Source organism: Rutilus rutilus, assembly GCF_951802725.1.
Source record: "Rutilus rutilus genome assembly, chromosome: 1".
In the NCBI taxonomy this organism is placed as follows: domain Eukaryota; kingdom Metazoa; phylum Chordata; class Actinopteri; order Cypriniformes; family Leuciscidae; genus Rutilus; species Rutilus rutilus.
This window is the reverse complement of record NC_140209.1, coordinates 8,391,031-8,414,276: the sequence shown is the minus strand read 5'-3', so window position 1 is coordinate 8,414,276 and position 23,246 is coordinate 8,391,031. Positions and strand designations below refer to the sequence as shown.

The 23,246-nt window shown below is 36.7% G+C and overlaps 2 protein-coding genes across 3 annotated transcripts; both read left to right on the top strand.

Annotated features, from left to right (window-relative positions):
* The first annotated feature begins 363 nt into the window (after positions 1 to 363).
* LOC311276108 (uncharacterized protein) lies at positions 364 to 4,485 on the top strand. Of its 2 annotated transcripts, none has more exons than XM_084385616.1 (3): positions 364 to 414; positions 2,438 to 2,507; positions 2,994 to 4,485. In XM_084385616.1, the coding sequence occupies exon 3, from the start codon at positions 2,997 to 2,999 to the stop codon at positions 4,236 to 4,238; it is 1,242 nt and encodes a 413-aa protein (XP_084241742.1). In that variant the 5' UTR covers positions 364 to 414; positions 2,438 to 2,507; positions 2,994 to 2,996; the 3' UTR covers positions 4,239 to 4,485. The 2 variants fall into 2 exon arrangements, with proteins under 2 accessions (XP_084241742.1, XP_084241741.1); XM_084385615.1 differs by having other exon boundaries at positions 2,438 to 2,511.
* A 4,482-nt stretch (positions 4,486 to 8,967) lies between these two features.
* On the top strand, positions 8,968 to 12,470 carry LOC311286094 (GTPase IMAP family member 8-like). The gene is made up of 3 exons (XM_084402133.1): positions 8,968 to 9,179; positions 10,354 to 11,019; positions 11,180 to 12,470. The coding sequence occupies exons 1-3, from the start codon at positions 9,152 to 9,154 to the stop codon at positions 12,073 to 12,075; spliced, it is 1,590 nt and encodes a 529-aa protein (XP_084258259.1). The 5' UTR covers positions 8,968 to 9,151; the 3' UTR covers positions 12,076 to 12,470.
* The last annotated feature ends 10,776 nt before the right edge of the window (positions 12,471 to 23,246 follow it).

Here is a 23,246-nt window from a genome sequence, read left to right as displayed (position 1 = left end):
AATCTCTTCTAGTTTAGTTCTAGCTAAATTTCTTTTGGTTTGAACTGCTCTGCTGTATTTCTGTAATTTGTAAAACCTCAGATGAGAACAAGTTAATATTTACTCTAATTGCTTGAACTGCTGATAAGGTAATTAGTCTTTGTAATATTCACTCCTACAGGACTGCCCTGTTGAGATTGAATAAGCTGAAGTTTTATATCCTGTAACATTTACTTTTTGATTTGCTACAAGTATAAATTTTTGTACTACCAGTGTTTTAATCTTTTGTATAAATAAATTTTTATTTCTAAAGACAATCACTGTTAAGTCTTACTTCAGCTATTAAAAACAGTTCTATTAACAAAAGACAGAGCAATATATTAATCCTTTTATAACCAAAGATAACAAGGGTTCTAGGAGTGATTCTGCTGGAAGGTAAGCATGAACTTCATTCATATGTCTAGAAAGTAATGATTATTATTGTTCCCTGGGAGTATAGGGACTACACCTAGATTTACTGGTATAAATTACAACAAGCAAGTGAGGGAATAATTCCTATTCTGACCTGACAGCAAAAGATCACCTAGACACATTGATACTAGGGGTTAATCAGGAAAGTGAGAGTAATACCAGATCTCACCACAACAGTCACAATCCTGCCTCCCACTCTCCCACCCAGACCCATACTGTGGTATTTTTCCTGTGGTATAAGTCATGTGATTTACTGAAAAGAGAGAGCAGACATCTGGCATTTCAGTAAGATGCAGATCCTGATTGGATGACGTGCATCTTACGTTATATGAGTACACTTTTTTAAGCCCTCAGTGTTAGTGTCATAGGAACACAGCAAAGGAATTCAAGAAAACAAGACATCTGTTTTACTATCCAGCTGAAAAACTCAGTTTTGCTGTTTGGAACACACATTTTCTCAGGTTTTAATTTGAGTTTTAATTTAACTTTAATTAATTTGTTATTGCACTTTTCCTAAAACCTGTGTTGAATCATGTGCATTCTGGGAATGTTTTGTTGGAACATTCCCAGAACAGAGCCTAGAGAATTTTTTTTCTTTCGTTATTCATAATGTGGTAACACTTTATATTACGACCCGCAAACAACTGCGTAAGTAAACCGAAATTACGGTGTACGTTTCTGTAATTATAGTGTACTTCCGTGTAGGTATAAGGGAACAATATGTTAAGTTTTGGGTAATAAAGGGGTAACAAGCAAATATACAACCTGCAAAGAACTTCGTAAGTAAACCGAAATTACGGTGTATGTTTCTGTAATTATAGTGTACCTCCGTGTAGGTACAAGGGAACAATATGTTAAGTTTTGGGTGATAAAGGGGTACAACCAGATATACAAGCAAATTATTTATAATGTAATTATTTTAAAAATGGTACCTCTTCTGTTAATATAGTTAATAATATAATATATTATTGTACATCTGTTGTATATAAAAGTTTTTTATCACATTTCTGGCAAAAAATGTTCTTGTGCAATGTAGTTACAGGGTAATTTTGTCATCTGTGGGTTGTAAATTAAACTTTGTTGTTTGAGTATACTGTAGGAAAGACAATGCTTTATTAAGATGAAAAAGTGTTTTGAATTTTTTTTGTAAAATAAAAGTCAGAAATTAAATGGGATCCTTTATTGTATATTTACACGAAACGAGCGGTTTGTGTGAGAAAACGAACAGTATTTATATCGTTGTTATCTCTTGAAAACAGCACACGTCCAAATGATCTGACGGCGCGGGCGGGTATAGATATATACATAGATTTCGCCTTGGCTACTGCAGTTCATTGGAACGAAACCGTAGCCAAGACGACATCTATGTATATATCTATAATAGCCTACTTAAAGACATGAAGGCATGGGCATTTAATGTCAAATATAGGCCTACATGTCTTTAATCATTGCAAATCCATAAAGGGCACATGACACAGTTTCTGCCAAGCTCATGTTAATCTTGAGTATAGAGTAGTATTGCCTCATTCCTATCTTCGAAGAGTCTTTAGTTGTATCAGATTTATAAAAGAATCTTTCTGAAACAGCCCCGCTCCTGGAGGCGTTTCATCGGCGGAGCTAAAGAGTCACGCACAACACATCATCGCATTATCCCATAACCATACATGTCATTAAACCTTTTCAATTACAAAGGATGGGCGCAGACAGGCACAAATGCATTTGCTATTTAAACAGCGTGGCGCAGGACGTGAAAATGAAAACTGCGTCGGGCTGAAACACACTTGCCTGGAGCTGCATTGAGCCGAGTGTATTATAGGGCCCATTATGAATAAAGCTGACTTTACTAAACACTGGTGATAATGTGGAAGGTAACTGTACACAAAATAATATTCATGGTGGCCCTTTCAGTAACTGCTTTGGTCTTAATAACAAGTTTTAAAGTTGCTCTGCTTTAATACATAATAAGTTTGTGTCTGTGTTTGTGTAGGACAGAAGAACTGAAGTGAAATCAGAGCAGCAGAAGTTTCTGTTTATCTGACAGATTACAGACTGTTGACGTGAGTAAATATTTCCCTTTCTTCTGAATGAAATTAACTCTTGAAATTGAGGAGAATTTTGAAACAAAGTTTTTTTTTTGTTTTTTTTTTCAAAAGCACACATTATTTTATCCTGGCCTTGAAGACCTTGTGTTTTAACTCTACATCTGTGCTAAGATGCGTGAAAACCAAAGTAAATCCTCCAATCCTAAATCTTCTGGAAGTGATAAAAATGCTTCCAAGAAAGAGGAAGAAAAGGATGTCCCACTAGGTGGCATACTGTAGTTGAGAACATATCATCATATTTTAAAAAGTTTTCTCATTTAAAAAAATATGGAAAAGATATTACAAAGAAATATCAAAAGTATTATGATACTACTGAAGCACTGCCTGATTTCTGGTCAGATGACTTCATCAACAGAGCTTGGAGAAAAATATATATATATATTTTTTTTTTACACATTCTAAGGAAGAAAAAAATGCTTCTCTCTTGCTATATTATTCCAGGTGATGAAAAGACGTCGAGGTTATGATGAGAGAGAAAGAGAAGCACAGTCTGATGTGAAGAAGGAGAGACAGCAGTCTGGAGGAAATCCCAGTGCTAATCCTAATGAACCAGTTCATAATCCCAGTGCTAATCCTAATGAACCAGTTCATAATCCCAGTGCTAATCCTAATGAACCAGTCTACATACGCATCCCATTCTCAGAGATGATTAAAGGCAAAGAATTCTATAGATCAGGAACAGTTGCAATGGACATCATTGAAAGCCCTCAGACTAACGAATATAAATTAATAGACAAAGTTCCTTCACCTACTCAAATACTCCAAAAGAATTTTTACATTACGTTATATAACAATCAAACCAGGAATGCTGCATGGGTGTATGAGATACTGAACAAGAGTACTCTAGCTAATAATAATGTTGCTGAGGGTCAACACTTTACAAAGGATGCTTCAGTTCATCCACTCTTCCAGCCATCTACAAACTCGTATAAGGGTACGGGATTCAACCGAGGTCATCTCGCTGCGGCTGCCAATCACAGATGGTGTCAGCAAGCCCTTGATGACACTTATTGGCTGAGCAATGTTGTACCACAGCAGCATGACTTTAACTCTGGCATGTGGAATAAATTGGAGGAATATTGTCGGGAAATAGCTAAGACAGAAGGAGTCCGTAACGTCCATGTGTACACTGGACCACTTTACCTATCAAGCGATAGAGAGTCAAGTGAGTTTGTGGGAGGGAAAGCAGTGCCAACTCACTTGTTCAAGGTGATAATTGTGGAGAAAGAGGACGGGAAAGTACTAAAACCATTATGCTATAAGATGTCCAATAAGACATTAGCACAAGATACATATCCCCAGAAAGACAAAATGCCCAATGCAAATGATTGTCAAAAAAACAGCCAGAATGAACTACCCAAGACCAATGTGAAAACAATTATAAAAATCTATTTACACGATCATACATCAAAATTATTTATTGATAATGAGGACTCTACAAACTGGTGTTCTAGCTCAGAGAAAGACCTGGCACTATTGTTGAAACAATACAAAGTGGAAATTGAAGATATTCAGAGAGACTCTGGGCTGATCTTCGAAGAAAGGGAAATCAGTGAGGAAATAATGGACGAAACATATAAAGTGCATTGGAGGGAAAATCCTGATGAAACAGGGAGAGAAACTATAATAGAAGTCAAAGTCAGCGGCTCACACACTGATCACAGTGATCGTGCTGTATTACACTGAACACAGCGAGTTTGATCTTCTCTTACGGGTGTGTGTTTGGATGGACTGATCATCTGTAGACGAAAAGAGGGAACGCTTGTTTGACCATACATATGTCCTTAAAACTTTTCATTATTATTATTCCTACTTTTTTATGAATGCACAACAAATATCACAGAAAAGCAGCGGTCGTGTGTGTTCAACATGCTCCAATATTGAGTAAAAAACATCCCATGTGGAGACATGAAGACATTGCAAACTGTACAGTTCTGTAAAGTGCAGGATACTTCGAAGAAGCTAAAATATAACCGCTTTGATTTATTTCACCTATTTAACTCCTATTTTTCCAATTTATAGTTATTATTCTTAGTCTATAATTCTTAAATGTGGAAAAACATAATGAGTTTCCAAATGTGTATCTGAGTGAACAGCATTCAATGAGATAATTATAGATATTTGCTCATGTTTCTATCGTATCTAGTTCACTATTTTTTCTTTGAAATGTTTGCAGTGATTCTGGATTTGTGTTGCAAGACAATATAATGAGGGGATGGAGAAAACGTCTCGGTTACTGATGTAACCCTCGTTCCCTGAAGGGTTATGTCGAACGCGAGCGACTGAAAGGGAACCAAATACTGATTTTGTTCTTGTCTTGATATGTCCATTTTACAGTATACATTACATTACAGACATATTGTTTTGGATATTATTTTAGTCATTGATTAACACCTTTTTCTAATGCTTTAATATTTGTTGTTGTTATATTGTATATTTCATGTATGTTAAGTAATGATTTGCCAATATTGTTTGTAGACACAATCACACCAATAAAGTATCTGACACTGAACTGAATTGAATTGAAACTGACTTTGACATTGCTGTTGCAGAACAAACACTCTCAATAATGTCTACTTTCATTTCAGATTTAAAACAAAATGATCTATTGTTAAGACCCATTATTGCTTAATACTTTCCTGAGAATATTGTTGGAGTGATGAGACATCACTTCCGCTTCCTAAAGCTAAAAGCTACACCTGCCGTTCTCTCAGGTTTCACTGACCGATTCCTCTTGATGTTTGATATAAAGAGTGTGATTTATTACTGTTTTGTGGTTTATTTGTTTTCTTAAAAGTGTTCCATGCTATTATATTGTTATATTGAAAATTCTTTGTTTCCATTAGATTTAAAGTTGCAACCACTTCCATTAAATTTATTGTTTGCAATTGTGCTATTAATTACTTTAATTAATGAATCCTCCAAATAATTAATGATTGTTTTTCCGACCTTGAAACAGAAATTTAAAATGGTAAGAATACACATACAGAATCAAACAATAGACAAATATGTCATCAGTCGTGTACTTGCCCTCTCCGTATGGCAATGAAGGAAGGATAGCTAGCAGAGTCCGACAGTATCGAATTACATTCGTGGCTCAGGGGTGTGATTCTTCTGGATAAATCCGGAAATCCGGCTTTTCCGACCTGAAAATAATGCTCTCGTAAATCATGCAAATCCTTTTTTTTTTTTGGGTCGCGCTCAAAGCACGGTTCGGGTATTGGTAAACATAATGACCGCTCACCGCTGTCAAAGTTTTTTGTGCCTCTGATTCATGTCTTCATGTCACTCCGCAAGTAGTCCATTCATTTGCCACGATGGAACTTCCTTCAAAGCAGAGCTCCACCAAAGAGCCTGCACTCGTTGCGGAAGGTTATCTAAAGTGTGCTAAGAATTTTGGACGTGTGGGGCGAACTATTTCTTTTCTTAGCTGAAGCCGACAACGGGACAAAATAAATGTAAAGAGAGACATAGTGGAGTTCCTATTTTCGTTTTGACAAGTATAATAAATTCTGTAGTCTAGCCCTTACATTACCTGTCAAGTGACATTATTCTAAACCACATATGCATATAACTCCCCCGACATGGTTAGAAAATACTGCCTCTAGAGCCCGCTGCACTAATGAGCACATGTCATAGCATGATCAGAATAGCCTACGGAAGCCTTGAACCACAACGGAAAAGAAAGAAAGAAAGAAAGAAAGAAAGAAAGAAAGAAAGAAAGAAAGAAAGAAAGAAAGAAAGAAAAATCTAGCATTTTGAGATTAAAGTCGAACCAGTACGAGAATAAAGTCGAACCAGTACGAGAATACAGTCTTCCGCAGAAGTTGCCGTTGTTTCCATAGATATTATATAGAGACTAGATGCCCTATTGGCCGCTGGGCACTGAGAAATGCGGCCGCCATCTTAAACCGGTCGTACTCCTAGTTTCGTTGCATGGCAGCAGTGAAGATGCCAGAGCACTGTGGACCATTTTCCTGTTCTAATCGACGGACCATCGCAAATAGTGCCCGGGGGATTACTTTGAACATTACCGTACTATTGGTTGTATTTGGTGAATAGAATATTACCAGATAATTGAGAAGGAGCAAGGATCTTTGATATTACTGTAATGAAATCGTAGCCAGCTAACGTTAGCTAGGCTATGTTTACTGCACCAGCCGGTGTTCATGGAGAGGTGGTGTAAAGTAATAATTACAAGAGCTTCTCGGTTATTTTAGACCCGTCCGAATGTGCCATTTCAGTAATCATTACGGACAATGTCAGTAAAGATTACAGCGACTTTTACCTTCTGTAAAAAGGTCCGGGAAAATTACCTCAGGTAATGTTTATATTAATAGACGTGCGAATAGACCCGCTGTAAATCAAGTAATTTCGATTTTAAAAGTAGTTTCCTGTGGTTTTTCAAGTATTGAAAAGGCATTCAGTTGTGTTCTAGACACTATGAGAAGTGTTTTCCACTCAGAAAGAAGTCCGACAGCACTTGTTTGGAGGCACAAAACTTACTTTTAGCGTTAGGTAAGTGTCTATTACCAACACAATCTAATCTGAAGTTAATTAAAACATTGTTCGACCGGACATATATATATCTGTTTTATATAAATATAGGTTATTTGTGTTTGCGCACGTGATATCAGGAAGCAATGTAATACACACACGTTTCTTCAACTTATTAAAATATCCTACTTTACTGCAACTATCTGTTTCTGCTTCTTTATCATATTTATAGTGTGTGATGATTTATAAAATACCTTATATCCTACATCACATATTTTGATTTTGGACGTCTGGTCACTTTATATCTTATATCAGAATATTATATGACTGTTTAGCCTACTATGAATATTAAAATAAACCATAATAGTCTATGGTTGTGTCACATTGCCGCACAGGCATTCATAACGGTGCGGACCTATACAAAATAATAGCTTTTAACTTTTATCTAAGCTTTCAACAAAAGGAAACTATCTATATATTCTATATATTTTGCCGTATATTTCCCTGCTTTTCTGTTCTTTGCCAATCTCACCTATGTATACTGAGCGTAACTTTTCAAGAAACTAATTATAATATGAATTGAAACTGAAAAAAATGTCTTTGCAACTGAAAAAGATCAATTGCAGGTAAAATCTTCCTTTTTAATACACTGCATAGTTTCTTGAAACGTTACACTCAGTATATTTTGCCACAAATGTAATTTGATAATTTCCCCAAGTAGTGCTCATTGCCCAGCCAAATGATGTCCAGCTCCACCTCTGAGATACCGGTATATAATATAAGAAATATTGGTGACACTTTACTATAAGGTTCATTGGTTAACATTAGTTATCTACCTTAGTTAACATAAACTAAGAATGGACAATACTTCTTCAGAATTTATTCATCTTAGTTAATATTAGTTTCAACATTCACTAATACGTTATTAAAATCAAAGGTTGCATTTGTTAACATTAGTTAATGCACTGTGAACTAACATGAACAGCTGTATTCTTATTAACTAATATAGATTCAAATACTGTTATGTATTGTTATTCATATGTTTATTATTATTATGTACTGTTGGTTACCATTTATTAAGTGTAGATGTCTATGTTAACGTCACTTAAACCTGCGTATACTGGCGGGTGACGCTAGGGGGCAGTGGGGAGCCGCAGGGCGTAAGAGATAAGAGATCTTTAAAAGAGATTAATTCAGTTTCAGTGCACTCAATGTTTTAGTAAAGAGAGTTTACTGTCTAGAGTTAGTATGTTTATTGAGCTTTATAAGCTTAGTACTGAAATGTTCATGTGTTATTTGGTGGAAAACACGGTTTTAATGTTCTGTGACCATAGCCTACTGTATAACAGCTAAATGTGTAATGTGAGTTTATTGAAAGAGAGCGTTTCACTTTTTCACATGAAGAACTGCCAGCTATTTCAACACTGAAATAGAAACTAATTTATTGATGTCTTTGTTGGATTTGAAGTGTGTGACAGAAATAAAAATGATATGTGCCACCAGAAAAATAGGTGTGCAACATAAACATTAACAAAGAAAAATAAATACTGTAACAAATGTATTGCTCATTGTTAGTTCATGTTAGTTATACATTATATAATGAACCTTACTGTAAACTGTTACCGATATTGTCCCCCTCAATGCCTGTGGTGGTTACGGCCCTGTGTTTTAGTGTATTGAGGTTTAATGTTTGGATAGTGTATGACACGTTTTGTTTTCACCTTAGTTTCTCCATGTGAGAATCAAACAGCTGCTGAGTGTTGATCATCTTAAACCCCTTCAAAACGCTTTCATAGAGGCTTTCTCAATCTGTTCATGTGACTGTGATTGGAATAAATCTGTTGTAGTTATTATTAGCTCATGCGGGTCACATGTCAGTGTGTGAACATGTTTGTTGAGTGATGTGGGAGAATCAGGCGACTCCTGTAACCGGTATAACAAGAAGAGATCGCAGGGAGGAGCGTTATAAAGTAAATCTAAACTTTACTGCTGCTGTTCTCTCCATTTTTCTTTTGACCAAATTCTAGACATGTTTCATTTAAAGAGTGTGATTTATTCATGTTTCAAACTTATTTGAAGCATTATTCTTATGATCTTTCTAGATGGCAGAGGTACCTTCTGAACCTACAGGTAAGCGGACTCAACCAATGTATATGATGTTGTTGCCAAATAGATTTTAATCCACGATTATCTGAGATGTTGTAGTTTTTGATTAATTTCTTCCATTTGTAGGGAAAAGGTTCTGTCTCATATTCATGTAACCTTCTTACAGTTATGTGTTCTTAGTCTTAAAGTTATTTCATGCCAAATATGACTAGAAATAAAGAGTTTACAACATGACGAGAGTTGTTTACAACATGACACAGTGAACGCACCTTCAGACTTGAAAAACAAGCAGAACAGGTTCATCAGTCTAATGTTGCCAATAACAAATAAAACACAGCCATAATGTTTACCTAAAGTATAGTTTAACTAATTATTTTCATTAATCGTTAGTTAATTAAAAAATATCGCATAATTTAATCATTGTACTCATTTAATCATTTAAAAAAATAGAAAAGACCATGTAATTTATTAAAAGTGCATTATTATATTGGTCTAATTGAAAACCATGTTGTTCAGTTTAACTAAAAGCAGATTGCAGAAGAATTGAGAATAAACGGACTGACAAAATTCTTCAAAAGTGAAAATTCGAGCTAATTGATTTTGTTTATTGTGAAATTAAGTTGTAAAAAGACAAAAAAAATATACATTGACCCACATTAACATTTTAGTTGATGTCTGAAGAAAATATATTGATTAACTATGGTATGGCCTTTATAATAAATCATCTGTTTACATTATACAAAGGTTTTTGTTTTTTGGAATAGGAATATTTTTATCAAAATCAAAATATAAGATTTGAACTAAACCAGAATTATAATTTTATATTTTTTTTTAAAAGTTGGTCCAAAGTATTATTATTTTTTCTCTGTGAAGGTCAGAAAAAAACACATTGAGTTTAAGTACATAACTATATTAATGTATTACATCATTATTTTATTGCTAGACTAATGCCTCGTTTAAAAGGCTAAGCTTTAATGATGCTGGTGCGCTCTGCTGGACATTTAATTTGTTGCACTTTAGGATATACATATTTTTTTCTGAATCACCTGACTATCATTCCTGTAATTGCACTGGTTTAGATCGGGAGAACTGAAAAAAAAAAAAAAAATGTGTTCATGCCCAGACATGTTGCTATAACATTTTCATCCCGTCCCATCCCTAATCTGACCTGATGTCTTATTTAATATTTTTATTTCAGAGATGTCGGAGATCAGCTCCAGCCCAGATGATCCAGTGATCCGGGTTCTTCTGATAGGCAGGAAGGGTTCTGGGAAAAGCTCTTCCGGAAACACTATACTGGGAGAAAAGAGGTTTAAAATCCACAAACGTAAGAAGAAACATGAAGCTGAAGTGTGTGAGGGTAAAACACAGATCGGAGAGAAGCAGGTGTGTGTGATTGATTGTCCAGATCTACTGGATCCAGATCTGTATAAAGAGAAGCTGGAGAAGATGAAGGATCAGCTGGTCTCTCGATGTTCATCAGGACTCAGTGCAGTTCTGCTCACCGTTCCTCTAGAGAAACCTGTGGGAAACGAGGAAGAGATCCTGGATTATATCAATCGTTTATTAGGTCCTGAAGTTCAGAAGTACATCATGATTCTGTTCACACGTGGAGATGATCTGGAGGATCTGGATGAACCGCAGACCATTGAGGAATATCTACAACATCAAGATCATGAGGATCTCCAGCGACTGGTGTCAGAATGTGGAGGAAACTTTCACTGTTTCAATAACAGGAGTAAACATGGTGATCAAGTCCCAGAACTACTGCAGAAAATTAAAGGAATGATGATGAAGAACGGAGGGAAATTTATCATGGACCAAATGAGGAGGAGTGACAGCAAGGAGTATATTGATATCAACTGTAAGATGATTTGTTGTTGAAAATTAATTCAGTACATGCAAATTATTAATTGAGTGTGTAAGGCACTTATATTATATCTCATGCTTAGAGCATCGTCATATTAACAATACTGAGATTTAATTATGCAGTGCATTGATGTGGTTTGATGTTTCTGTTGTAGTTTCATCAAAAGATCCAGATCAGATTCAGATTCCTGTGAGGAAAGACCAGATCAGACTGGTTCTGCTGGGAAAAACTGGATGTGGGAAAAGTGCCACTGGAAACACAATCATCGGCAGAAACCTGTTTAAATCTTCAGCCATTTCAGACTCTGTGACGAAACAGTGTCAGGCAGAAACTACAGTGAGGTTTGGTAAAGAGATCTCGGTGATCGACACTCCTGGACTTTATGATAATAAACTCAGTGAAGATGAGATTAAAACTGAAATAGTGAAATGCATAATGTTATCCTCTCCTGGACCACACGCTTTCATTATCGTGATTAGAGTGGGTCGATTCACTGAAGAGGAGAAAAACACAATACAGCAGCTCAAAGAAGTGTTCGGAGAACAGATACTAAAATACACCATGATCATCTTCACCCATAAAGATCAGTTAGAGAAGGAGAATAAAACCATTGAAGAGTTTCTACAGGAAAGTGATCCAGATCTTCAATCCCTCATACAGAGCTGTGGAAACCGGTTCTTCTGTTTAGATAATGAGTTTGCCAGTTTCCCACAGTTCAAAGATCTGATCGGAAAAATAGAGAAGATGGTGGAAGAAAATGGAGGGACACACTTCATCAATGACACCAAACACATTCAGGAGATTGTGAGTCAGAAAATGGTTGGGAAAGTGGAGCATTCAGGTTCAGCGGAAGTGTCTCTATGTGAAGATTTCATCATGACTGCTGAATTCATTTCAGATATAGTCAGACTCTTAAGGGAGGTAGGGGATGATTTAGAGAGCTCCATAAAGGAACTTAAGAGAAGAGGAATCAGTCGTACAGAGGCCGTGATTGGTGCACTCAGAGCCACAGGGAAACTATCAAAACAGGACATGTGTGCAATTCAGTGAGAAACATAATGATCAGACAAACATCAAGCATCTTGTTTATAAGCTAACGTTTAAAGATTATCCACTGGCATTGATCGCTAATACGAAAGTCAAAATGTCTGATGTACTGAATATATACAGAATATATAAATATGTGCATTGTAATTATATTATATAACACATGAACAGCTGAACTAGTGATGAACCAATGTGAAAATTGTGGCCGATACCGATAACCGATATTAATATTGCTGTTATGGCCGATACCGATATTTACCGATGTCGATATCTCTGTATAGAAAACATATTTTTATGATAATCAAATAAAGAGCTATTTTCCAAAACACTTTTTTTTTATCAGAAATGACTGATATTGGGCACCTTTACCTGTGTGTAAAATATGTCATCAGATTTTCAGAAGAAAAAATTAATATTTATATAAAAATACATTTTTATAAAGGATACAAGTGTGTAGGATGAAAAGGCAATGAATAGGAAATTGAATTTACGCCTCCAAATATATGGATTGAGCCAAACTGGACTGTTTGGCAAGACGACTGCTGTTCTTTGCAATTCCTATTACGACCATATAACTACATTCTGCCTGCTAGGGCTGTCACTTTTGAGAAAAATCTAATTCGAACGTGTATCAAATATCAAGCAACGTATTCGAATATCTTGCTGAAAAAAATCTCGCTGAGTCGCTGAAAAACGATCAGTCAAAAAATGCGTCATGAAGAGGAAAAAAACAAATGCATCATGAAGAGACAAAAAAACATTGTTTTTTTCCTCTTCATGACACATTTTTTGACTGATCATACACAGAGCGCTCACGTTCGTAACAGAGAACTGGTAGAACATTTTAATTGTTAGTTTTCTCTGTGAAATAAATTTCTAAATAAATGCGACTTATAGTCCAGAGCAACTTATATAATATAATATACAAGTCGCATTTATTTAAAAATTTATTTCACAGAGAAAACTAACAATTAAAATATCCTCAAACAGAAAGCACAAAGCCTGTCTTTAAATTTTTAATTTGTTTTGTATTAATTGTATCTTCATTTTAATCAATGTTTCATCAACCAATTGTCTGGATTTAATAAATAAGAAGTAGCCTAAATATTGTAGAAAATATTTAATCACGACACGGAGGCGCGGCGCGTGAACCGTGCTTGTGTCATAAATTAACCGAAACTCAGCGTATACGGTAGCCTACTTGCCTCACAGACCTGAAACATATATAGAAAGCTTGAAATGTGTACTTTTACTCTGCTTATGTCATCCGTATGAAATGTGCATTTCTCTCTGGCGCGTTTACTACTGCGAAGATCGCGAGTCAGCATCGTCAACTTAATCTTCAACTTCACACATCAAATACACAGGAATGATTATCAGCCTGTTCACATCGGCCCTATTTTGACATCGGAACGATACCGATGTGTAAAAAATGACCATATCGGCCGATATTATATCGGCGGCCGATATATTGTGCACTACTAAGCTGAACCAATTGTTTGTTTTTTTCTTGTAAAGTATGTCTTCCTTACTGTTATAACACCTTATGAAGTGATCCCCAGCCATGAGATCAAACACAATTTACAGTGATGGTAATTTTCTGTACATATTTCATACAAATATTGTAATTAAATATTTAACTATAATGTAATTAAATTTTGAAAATTCATGAATGGGTTCTGTTCTTTTTATTGCAGATTTTAATCAAAACACAACATTTTCAAGATGGCATTAATGCAAATGAGATGTTCTGTTGTGTGTCTCAGTGTTGATTGTTCAGTCTAATCTTCAACCTGCATTTATTTTCATTGGGATTTTGTGGAAAGACGCCCAATCAGATTTTCATTGGATATTGTGTGTCAAAGGATCAGCTAGAGGTGGGAAATGATCAGTCATGGGAAGTCAAGCAATCCAGCTGAACAGCGGTGTGTGTGGCAGAATCGATAATTCACATTTTAATTTAACAAGTATTTAGGCTTCGCTAATCTCATGGACCGTTGGAATTTGGCAAGATTGTTCCTTAGTACTTCCTAGGAGACCTGTAGTTTATCTTTCTTCCATTTCCCTTGTGCTCGTCTACAGGTCCGTCTGAGCTCCCGAACAGTTTCAGTTACGCCAAAGTCCTTTTAGGCAAGTCGTGCCACTCGGCCGCCATCTTGGCAACGCCTCCGGGCAGCTATTTCGGACTAACAAGACCAGGCTCCTATCTAAATGAATGGGCAGAGAGTCAGAACTGCACTTTCACTGGTCACCGGGACATAAAAACTGCATGTATAGAAACAGCAGTAAAATATGATAAAAAATCGCTGAGAAAGTTTGATGACTTTGCCCCAAAATAAGGTTTAAAATGCCTTTTTCCCCACAGGCTATACCTTTACTACGCATGCGCAAGGGTTCGGGTTCACGTTCACAACACCAAACTTCATTTGCGTCTCTATCCAGAATGCCGGTGTTGTGCCAAGCACTTAAACAATTATATGTATTTAAATGTCTGAAACCTAAAATAAACATTATGTGGTTAAAACACTGAACAGCTGTGATATAGCCTATGACAAGCGCTGAGCGCGTCCGTCTTTGGCTCAGCGCCAGCCACAGCGCGAAAGCACAGGTTGAATATGTCAGTTATGTCACGTCACTGTACATTCGCTCCTTAGTGGTCAGCTGCTGACTGTTAAAAGCTGATGATTGGCTTTCCAGCGGGAGGGGCGGGACATGTGCATACAACCGCCATCTTTGCCGTTACGGGTTTTCCTTATATAGTTGTATTAAGGATTGAGGAAGTGGCATGTCTCATATAAATTGTCTCTGGTTACGCACGACTCAAGCTTGGGTTTTTGATGTTTAGCTTTAAAGTGGGCCACTTCATTTAAAAATAGTGGTGCAAGCAGAGGTGTGCATCATAAACTCCAGCAATCTCACTAAACACTGCAGAAAAACTACCACCAGTTTAACAGTGTTCATCATATCTGTTGTAAAAGGGATAGAGAACAAGATAGGCTGGTGGTCTGAAATACCAAAATCGCCCAGTTCCAGATCTTCAATGGATGCACCATGTGTTAACACACAATCGAGTGTGTGGCCCTGGAAATGAGTGGGGCCTTTCACCCACTGAATTAAATCAAAGGAGTCAGTAAGACTAATAAATAAATTTACAAATGTGTTTGACGGGCTGCACACATGAACGTTGAAATCTCCAAGAATTATTACTTTATCAAAGTTTGATATGATGTCCCCAAGAAAATTCACAAATTCATTTAGAAAGTCTTTGTGTGTTTTAGGAGGGCGATAAAGTACAACAGTGTACATTTCAAGTTTTAGCAGTTGTAGTTCGAAACTGTTAAATCATCTGTCATCAGAGTAGTACACTTAAAACTATCTTTAAAATTAGACAAGTCTCCTCCAAAACAGCTGCGCCGTCTCGATTCTTCCCTCGATAGCTTTTCTCCCAAGCAGCAAGTGTCTTAATTTCATGGGGACAGTCTCCATCTGCAGTGATCTTGAAACTCACTGGATGCCATTATCTAAGTTTTCTTAATGTTGAGTTTCAAACCAACTTTTCACAGTATATATTATACAATAAACACATTTCAAATATATGAACAAATATTGGACAAAACTAACTAGTTTGTTGGGTTATTTGGTCATGCTTTAACCATTCTGGTATTATTATTATTTGTATTATTTATAAATTCATTATATAATAATAATGTAAGACAATTTTATTGAAAATGCTTTATTTCCATTACATTTAAAGTTGCAAACACTTCTATTATATTAACTTATTAGTTGCAGTTGTGTTATTAATTACTACCTTAACACATTAGGTTACTTGCAATTATGTTTCAGTTTACAAGAATCACAAATAAATAAACAGAACAAATCTAGCACAGACAATGTAATACAGGTGACAGTGTGTTGATGGATCAGAATATATTATATATAATATATTGTGTGTTGTAGAGACTTGAACAGCAGCAGCAGTCTTGGGATACTCAATGTCCAACATGTACAATAATTTAAAGCCTGTATTAAAGCAAAACTGCTTGTAAAAGACGGTCTTGCTTCAGTTCAGTGTCATTGCTCCCACAATACCGAAGGCTGGATTTTATTCCAAAAGTGCAGGACACGAGGGAATTGCCTCTGTTCCTCCTCCAACATAATGAATATTTGTTTCAACCTTTAAACAGAAATTTAAAATGGTAAATATACACACATACCTAAAACCAAACAATAGCCAAAAATGTACTGTCATCAAACGTGTACTGGAAGGATAGCTGGCAGAGTCCTACAGTATCGAATTACATTTGTGGCAAAATATACTGTGTATATACTGAGTGTAACTTTTCAAGAAACTAATGAAAATATAAATTGAAACTGAAAAATATATATTTGAAACTGAAAAAGATCAATTGCAGGCTATATGCTATATGCTTGTATATAAAATGTTAGTAAATGGACTTCCATAAACCAGTTCCCACATTGTTTCGGCCCAGATCCGGCCCACATCTGGCACATGTGGAAAGATGATCTGGCCCACATGCAGCGTGGAATGACGGCCCTTGGGCAGACCGCTCCTGTTTGCCAGATCTGGGCCACAAGCAGGCCATAGCAATGCCACATGTGAGCCAAGAGCAAATAAATAAACCACAACTGGACCTTATCTGAGCCACAAAACCTGTGAATATTATATATGGAGTCATCTCACACAGTAAAATCCTCAGTGTTAAATGAACACTGCTCAGAGTACATATGAGTCCACACTCAGAGTGTTATAAGTAACACTGAAGCAGTGTTGAAGTCCTGCGCTAGGGCTGGGCTAAGGGGGCTTAAGCCCTGAATGTTTTTAGTAAAGCCCTGAATATTTTGTTACCTTGTCTTTCTCATAGAGCCAAACAATTGTTAATCAAAAAAACAAAGGTGAATAAGATTACTGTAGTCACGATTACCTAATCATGAAAAGTGCATATTGCAGTTTTATTTATATTTTTCCCTTTGCATTAAAGGTACTTAAATGCAGAATAGAATAGAGACAAAACACACCCATTACTCATAAAGAGAATAGAGACAAAACACACCCATTACTCATTAAGAGAATAGGGACAACCCTTTTAGATAATGCGCCGGGACCGCCGACCATTTTCCCTGTTGTTAAACTAGCAAAAGTGGATTCGGACCGACCTAAGTGCACTTGTGCCGTGCGCTTTAGACCATGAGCTTAGATCCTTAAAATAGGGCCCTTAGAGCAGGTGGTTTGAACTGGAGGGGCTACAGTGGAGCCGTGACCCAGATGTGAGTGTGGTTTAGGAGGGTGAGTGTAATAGATGTAGGCCAGTGAGAGCTGTGCGTGTAAACCTCACTCCCCTGATCTCAAGAGTGTCGCTCTAGCGACTGACACTAGAGACTGCGATCTTTAGCCTCCCTGTTAGAGCGCTCAACTCCCATGCAGATGGGTCTGAGTTAGAGCGGGCAATGTGATCTGGAGGGGCTATACAAGTAGTAGGTCTCAAGTGCTGAACTATATCTACAAGATCAGAAAAGTTAAGGCAGTTAGGCCTCATTTGCATTCTCATGCAGTTTTTTTTGAGTTATCACTCACTGAAACACATTTCACACTGTGATGCACTGTTGGATAACGGTGAACACAAACAGGCAAAAGTTAAGGCCAATTCACATCGTACAGACTAACGCAGTTTTCACCCGACTGAACATGTTCAGTCAGTGTTTGACGGTGTCTGTTGGGCAAGTGTGAACATGACAGTAATTTTTCATAAAATTCTAAATCCAACTGCAAACTTGTTTATCTGTGCCTTTAAACACAACTACAACACAGCTGCCATTGTTTCGTTTACACACAACGACTCAAAATTGTTCACAGTTGTTTCTAATGATGTGATCAAACCATCTGTACAAAATCTGAGCCTGTTCAGTGAACAGATGACTCAGAGAAGTGGATGGAGTGGGTCAAGGTTTTTTAGGCAATGTTTCCTAGCAATTGTGAAAAAAAAAATTATTTCACATTTAATCTAATAGAGGAAAGATGGACTACTCTGTCACCTCAACACAAAGTAAATAATTTCACGTTCAGTACAATTCATTGCAAAATTATTTCATTATACAACATTCTGCCGATATAATATAACACTTTTTTCTAACTCAGTATAAATGGATTTTCATCCATAAAAACTATATAAACTTATTTTATGCTTTGGGAATAGGTTCCTTTGCAGTGTAAAGACCACCCATTGGCCCAAAAACGGTGTCCAGCAGTCTGTGCGAAGGGATAATGCGTGTAGTGAAGTTCACTTAATTTATTAGAATTTAGTTTCAATATTACTTTAGCTCCACACTTAATTGGACTCCAATTTCAAATGATAATCAAATTTAGATTGTGTTTCTGATTAGAACATAATCATAAATATTGATTATGAATTAATTTAGATCTTTGATTATTCTGAGCATCTCATAATTTCAAATATTCGTTCATTAAGGACCCGGTGTCGCTTTGAGACGTCACGTTGCGAATGTGCGCTCCCGATCACAAACTAGCCAGTCCTGAAATAGTCAGAGGATACAGTGCAAGTATTTTACCCTAAGCGGGTAAGTATTTTACCACTCACTGCTCACTCATAACAAAGGTGTCATTTTTTTAATAGTTGCCAGCTTGCAGCTTATCAAGCTTATCAAGTCAGTGATAGTCAGAAATCAGAAGGTCTCCTTAATGATGTGCCCCATGCTCCATTCATAGTGCCTTCGGTTTGATCTATCCTGGACAGAGATTTGCAGGAACACCAGACTGCACTTTAATCTACTAGTAATAGTTATTTCTGAAAAATGCAGAATAAATCAAGATGTAACATTTATTTGTCAGGTTAAATGTATCATGCCAATTACACAAGTGATTAAAAGCCAATTCAGAAATAATAAATACATGACATTACTTGCTCAAATATTTCTCCAAGAGTAAGCAATGCATTCCTGACAGAGACACACAGTGGTGTGTGAGTGTGTTCTGAGTGTAAGCCTCTGGAAAAGACTGAAACAGCACTGGGGGATGTTCCTGTTTACAGGTTCCCAAAGACTGCTCTGCCACTTCCCCATACATACCCAGACCAGAACAAAAGGGTTATACCAATATTTTTAGAGTTGTTTTGGGTCAATTCATGTACCCCAGGGGGTAACACCTGGCAGAGATAAGGAAAAAGTAAAGACAATGTCCTGTGCGATCTTCTGTCCAGGGTGCGTTTAATTGCAAGGGTGTTTTATCTCAGCTTTTGTCTTAGCAGGAAAATCAGTTCTTACAGAAGGAGGATAATCATATTTATGGCACCTTTTAGCATCAGAGTTTGAAAACTCCTGCTCTCACATATACAAGGATAATGTTGCGATTATTGTGCATATACAGTGAGGAAGATATCGTGAAATGCTCAGAAATGGTTGTTCTGTGTGATGTGAACATCTGTTTATCCGTGCTCTCAGCTACAGAACTGAAGACCTTTAGAAGAAAGAGCAAATGCAGACGGAGATTATGAAACTTCTTCAGCGAGGTGGAGGTTCATTACGTAGAGCCGAAAGTGAAAGTAAATCTGAGCAGCTCGACTCCTTCTTTCTTGATTTATTGATATGTTTAGTAATTATAAAAATATTTTGAGATTGTTTCTACATTTAGAATGGTCTTTGTTTTCTCAGAAGCATTATCCTGAGCTCCTGTTCATACTGAGAGACAGTTAAAATGGCGACGACATCTAAAACACTTCCTGGTGAGATTGTACTAGTGCATTCTGTTAGTGTTCACAGTTGATTTAGCTTGTGGTTCAGTTTTAGATCATTTCTTCAAGAGTCATTTGGTTCCTATCCAGACCACCTTCAGATTGAGCTGAGATATATCAATTACTGACGGCTTTAATGACATTTAGTTTGTTTGTTGCTGCTGTCTTGTGTGTCGAAGTGTTTCATTCTTTTCTTTAATGTGAGGGATGAAGATACACTTGACCTTATATATTTTATACGATCATACTTCATATTTTCTGTCTCTTTCAGTGATCAAGAGATCCAGTCCAGATGATCCAGTGATCCGGGTTCTTCTGATGGGCAGAAACGGCTCTGAGAAACCTCAGAAGTACAGCGGAGGTGGAGGTGTACTGACAGTCGAAACTCTTATGAGAGATGAAGCTCCTCCTGTTAATCACACAACTGCTCATATAAACACTGCAGGGCAATCAGAAGCAAGAGAACCAGACCTTCACTATTACCAACTTACAGGTATGAATTTACTATCTGATTAGTGTAAAATCCTGTTGTTAAGGATTCTGTGATTGGCAGGTTTATAAATTATATTGTGAAATTGTATTGTTTCATGGAGGAGGAGAAGAGGATGTTTCACATTCATTACATTATATATTTGCACTGATATATACATGCGCTTCTTATACAGTTCTGTTGTTCAGCTCTGCATTTCACCAACATAATCATTGTTTCATTGTAAACTAAATGTTCAATTGCCATTTTATTACATGATGAAATATAGATTCAACTCAATTGATTTGACATGATTTTGATGAGTAAAATGTATCAAATTAATAAAATGGAAAATAATTCTGACTCTGTAACAATTAGGCCACGACTGACCCATAATGTATATTGTTATATTTGAGCTAAAAAAATAAAGTAATAAACTGCAGTTTAATGAAGTTTCAAGCATCACATGACCACGGGGTCTCGATGCAACTGCTGATGTCACTCAGAGCCGGCACTAACACACTGTAAATCTGCATATTTCAGTCACTAATGAACGCCTGAATGTGACGGTCGTGCCGCAATAGTGTCATATCTGTGATTATTTATTCAAATTTATAAGACTTCTATTTACAAAAGGGAACAAATGAAAAAAAAAAAAGATATTTATATATCTGATAATAGGGGAAAGCTATGCAGAAAGTTGTTGTGTGTTGATTGTGATTCTTGATGAGTGAATGTCTAAATTACATGAGAAAAATTCTGTCATTTATTGTTTTAAAACAGGTTCTTCATTTGAGATGAATCATGATGTCTATTATCAATATGACATGTGGAGAGATTGAGAGCGCTGTGGGGTTTGTGTGTGTGATTCTGCCTGTTATACTGAATCACACACTCAATGAAGACTGTGAGCAGAGCTGGTATTCAGAGGTGACTATTACACACACACTGACACACACACACACACACACACACACTTGATCCTCTTGTGTGTGTTCAGGACGGGCGTGTGATAGCAGATCCATCAAAACCACACAGACTGAGTGATCCTGTTATTTCAGTCTCATCTGATCGTCTCGTCACGTCTCGCTGTGTGAATGTCCTTCATGAGATCCTCTGTGACGCTTCAGGAGTAAATCAACTCTCAACACATCATTCCTCTGTTTTCATATTTAATCTTTTATTAACATGATTCTCTAATGCTTCTTTCTTTCATCTCAGTTCAGAATAGAGACCATGTTCAGAGGTGAGAGAGACTGAATCAGTCCTGAATCAGACTAAACTCTGTGTTGAACTGAATCTTCTGTAAGTGAATCATGATGATTGTGAATGTGTTTTTCAGTGAGGAATGAAACTGCAGCGACTCCAAACTCAGGTGAGTTTCAGCTGATAAACGTGTGTCTAATTCACTAATAAAACACTGATTCAGATCTGATTCAGACTCAGTCCAGTGTGAATGTTTTCTGTCATATTGTCTGATATTTGTGATCGTTGTGTGTTTTAAAGATGTGAATGAAGCGACTCCGTCTCTCCAGATCTCAGGTAAAACATCAAGAGCTTTAAACATCAACTCTAATATTGATTTATCATTATAGATCAGCTGATCTGATATTTGATCACTTGTATAATCAGTTGTGGTGGCTGTTTGCTCTCTTCATCTTCATCATCTTCATCATCTTCATCTGTTTTATACTGCGTAAAAGGATCTTCAGGTGAGTCATGAGTGTTTAATTGTGTCTAAAAGAATAAAATAGTCATGAAAATCAATTTGACAAAGTCATATTAAAGGACGCCTTAACTATAAAATCTCTCTGAATAAAAAGAAAATACTTTGATGAATATAATAGTGTTTAATAATCAGTCAATGTGTTGTCAGGTATTTTCCGAAAGCAGAGACGATCATCTTTCAGCGTAATGATCCAGAAAACAGGTGAGAGTGAATCAAAGCGAGAGAAATAAAGACTTGAAGAGAGTTTGACTGAATCAGAAGAAGAGAAACAGACGTTCAGCGGAGACTCTGTGAATGAAGCTTGATCTGCTGAAACTGAGTGTGTTTCTCTCAGGGATCCTGAATCTGATGATGATTCACTGAAGAAGCTCAAATCTGATGAATCTGATTCACTGCAGTTCAACATCTTCGTGTCCACAGGATGATCTTCATCATCATCTTCATCATCATCATCATCATCATCATCACAGAAAGGGATTTTAGTTCATTCTGAGCTTCTCAACTCTTTTCATTCCCTCATCTGTTTTATTAATGCAGTTTTATTATTAAAGGTACAGTGTGTAATATTTAAGAGGATCAGACAGAAATGCAGTATAATATACCGAACCGTATAAATGATAATGAACCGTAATATAAATGAACCGTTATGTTTTTATTACCTTAGACTGAGGTATTTCTGTCTACACACACCGCGGGTCCGCTTACATCGACATGTGTCTACAGTGGCCCTGAATGGACAAACGCGTTCATCACTATGGTAAAGTTATAAGAATGAAAAGTTAAAATCGGGGGCAGGGTTTCATAAAATAAAAGTTTCCCCGGGCGCCGCCATTGATTAGCAGACCATCACCTGCTGTTAGCATCCCATTGACTCCCATTCATTTTGGCGTCACTTTGACAGCGAATAACTTTACATCTGAGGCGTTTGAAGACTCCATATGTCCATTATTTACTTCTAAAGAAACACGACAATGTATAAAAGGCTCCATTACCTTGTATCTTACGTTATGGCCCAGTAGAAGCAGTTTTTGTAAAAATATGCTAACGATTGCGTCATAACCACGCGACTCTCTGTCGCACAGTAGAGAGATTACCGTACGGACAGGAGGAGAAGCTCACGGGCAATCGCGGGGACGTGGAGGCAAAATGACAAAATAATTAATCAGAATACTTATTAAGAGGAAGTTAGTAGAAGTTAGTGCTTCTAATT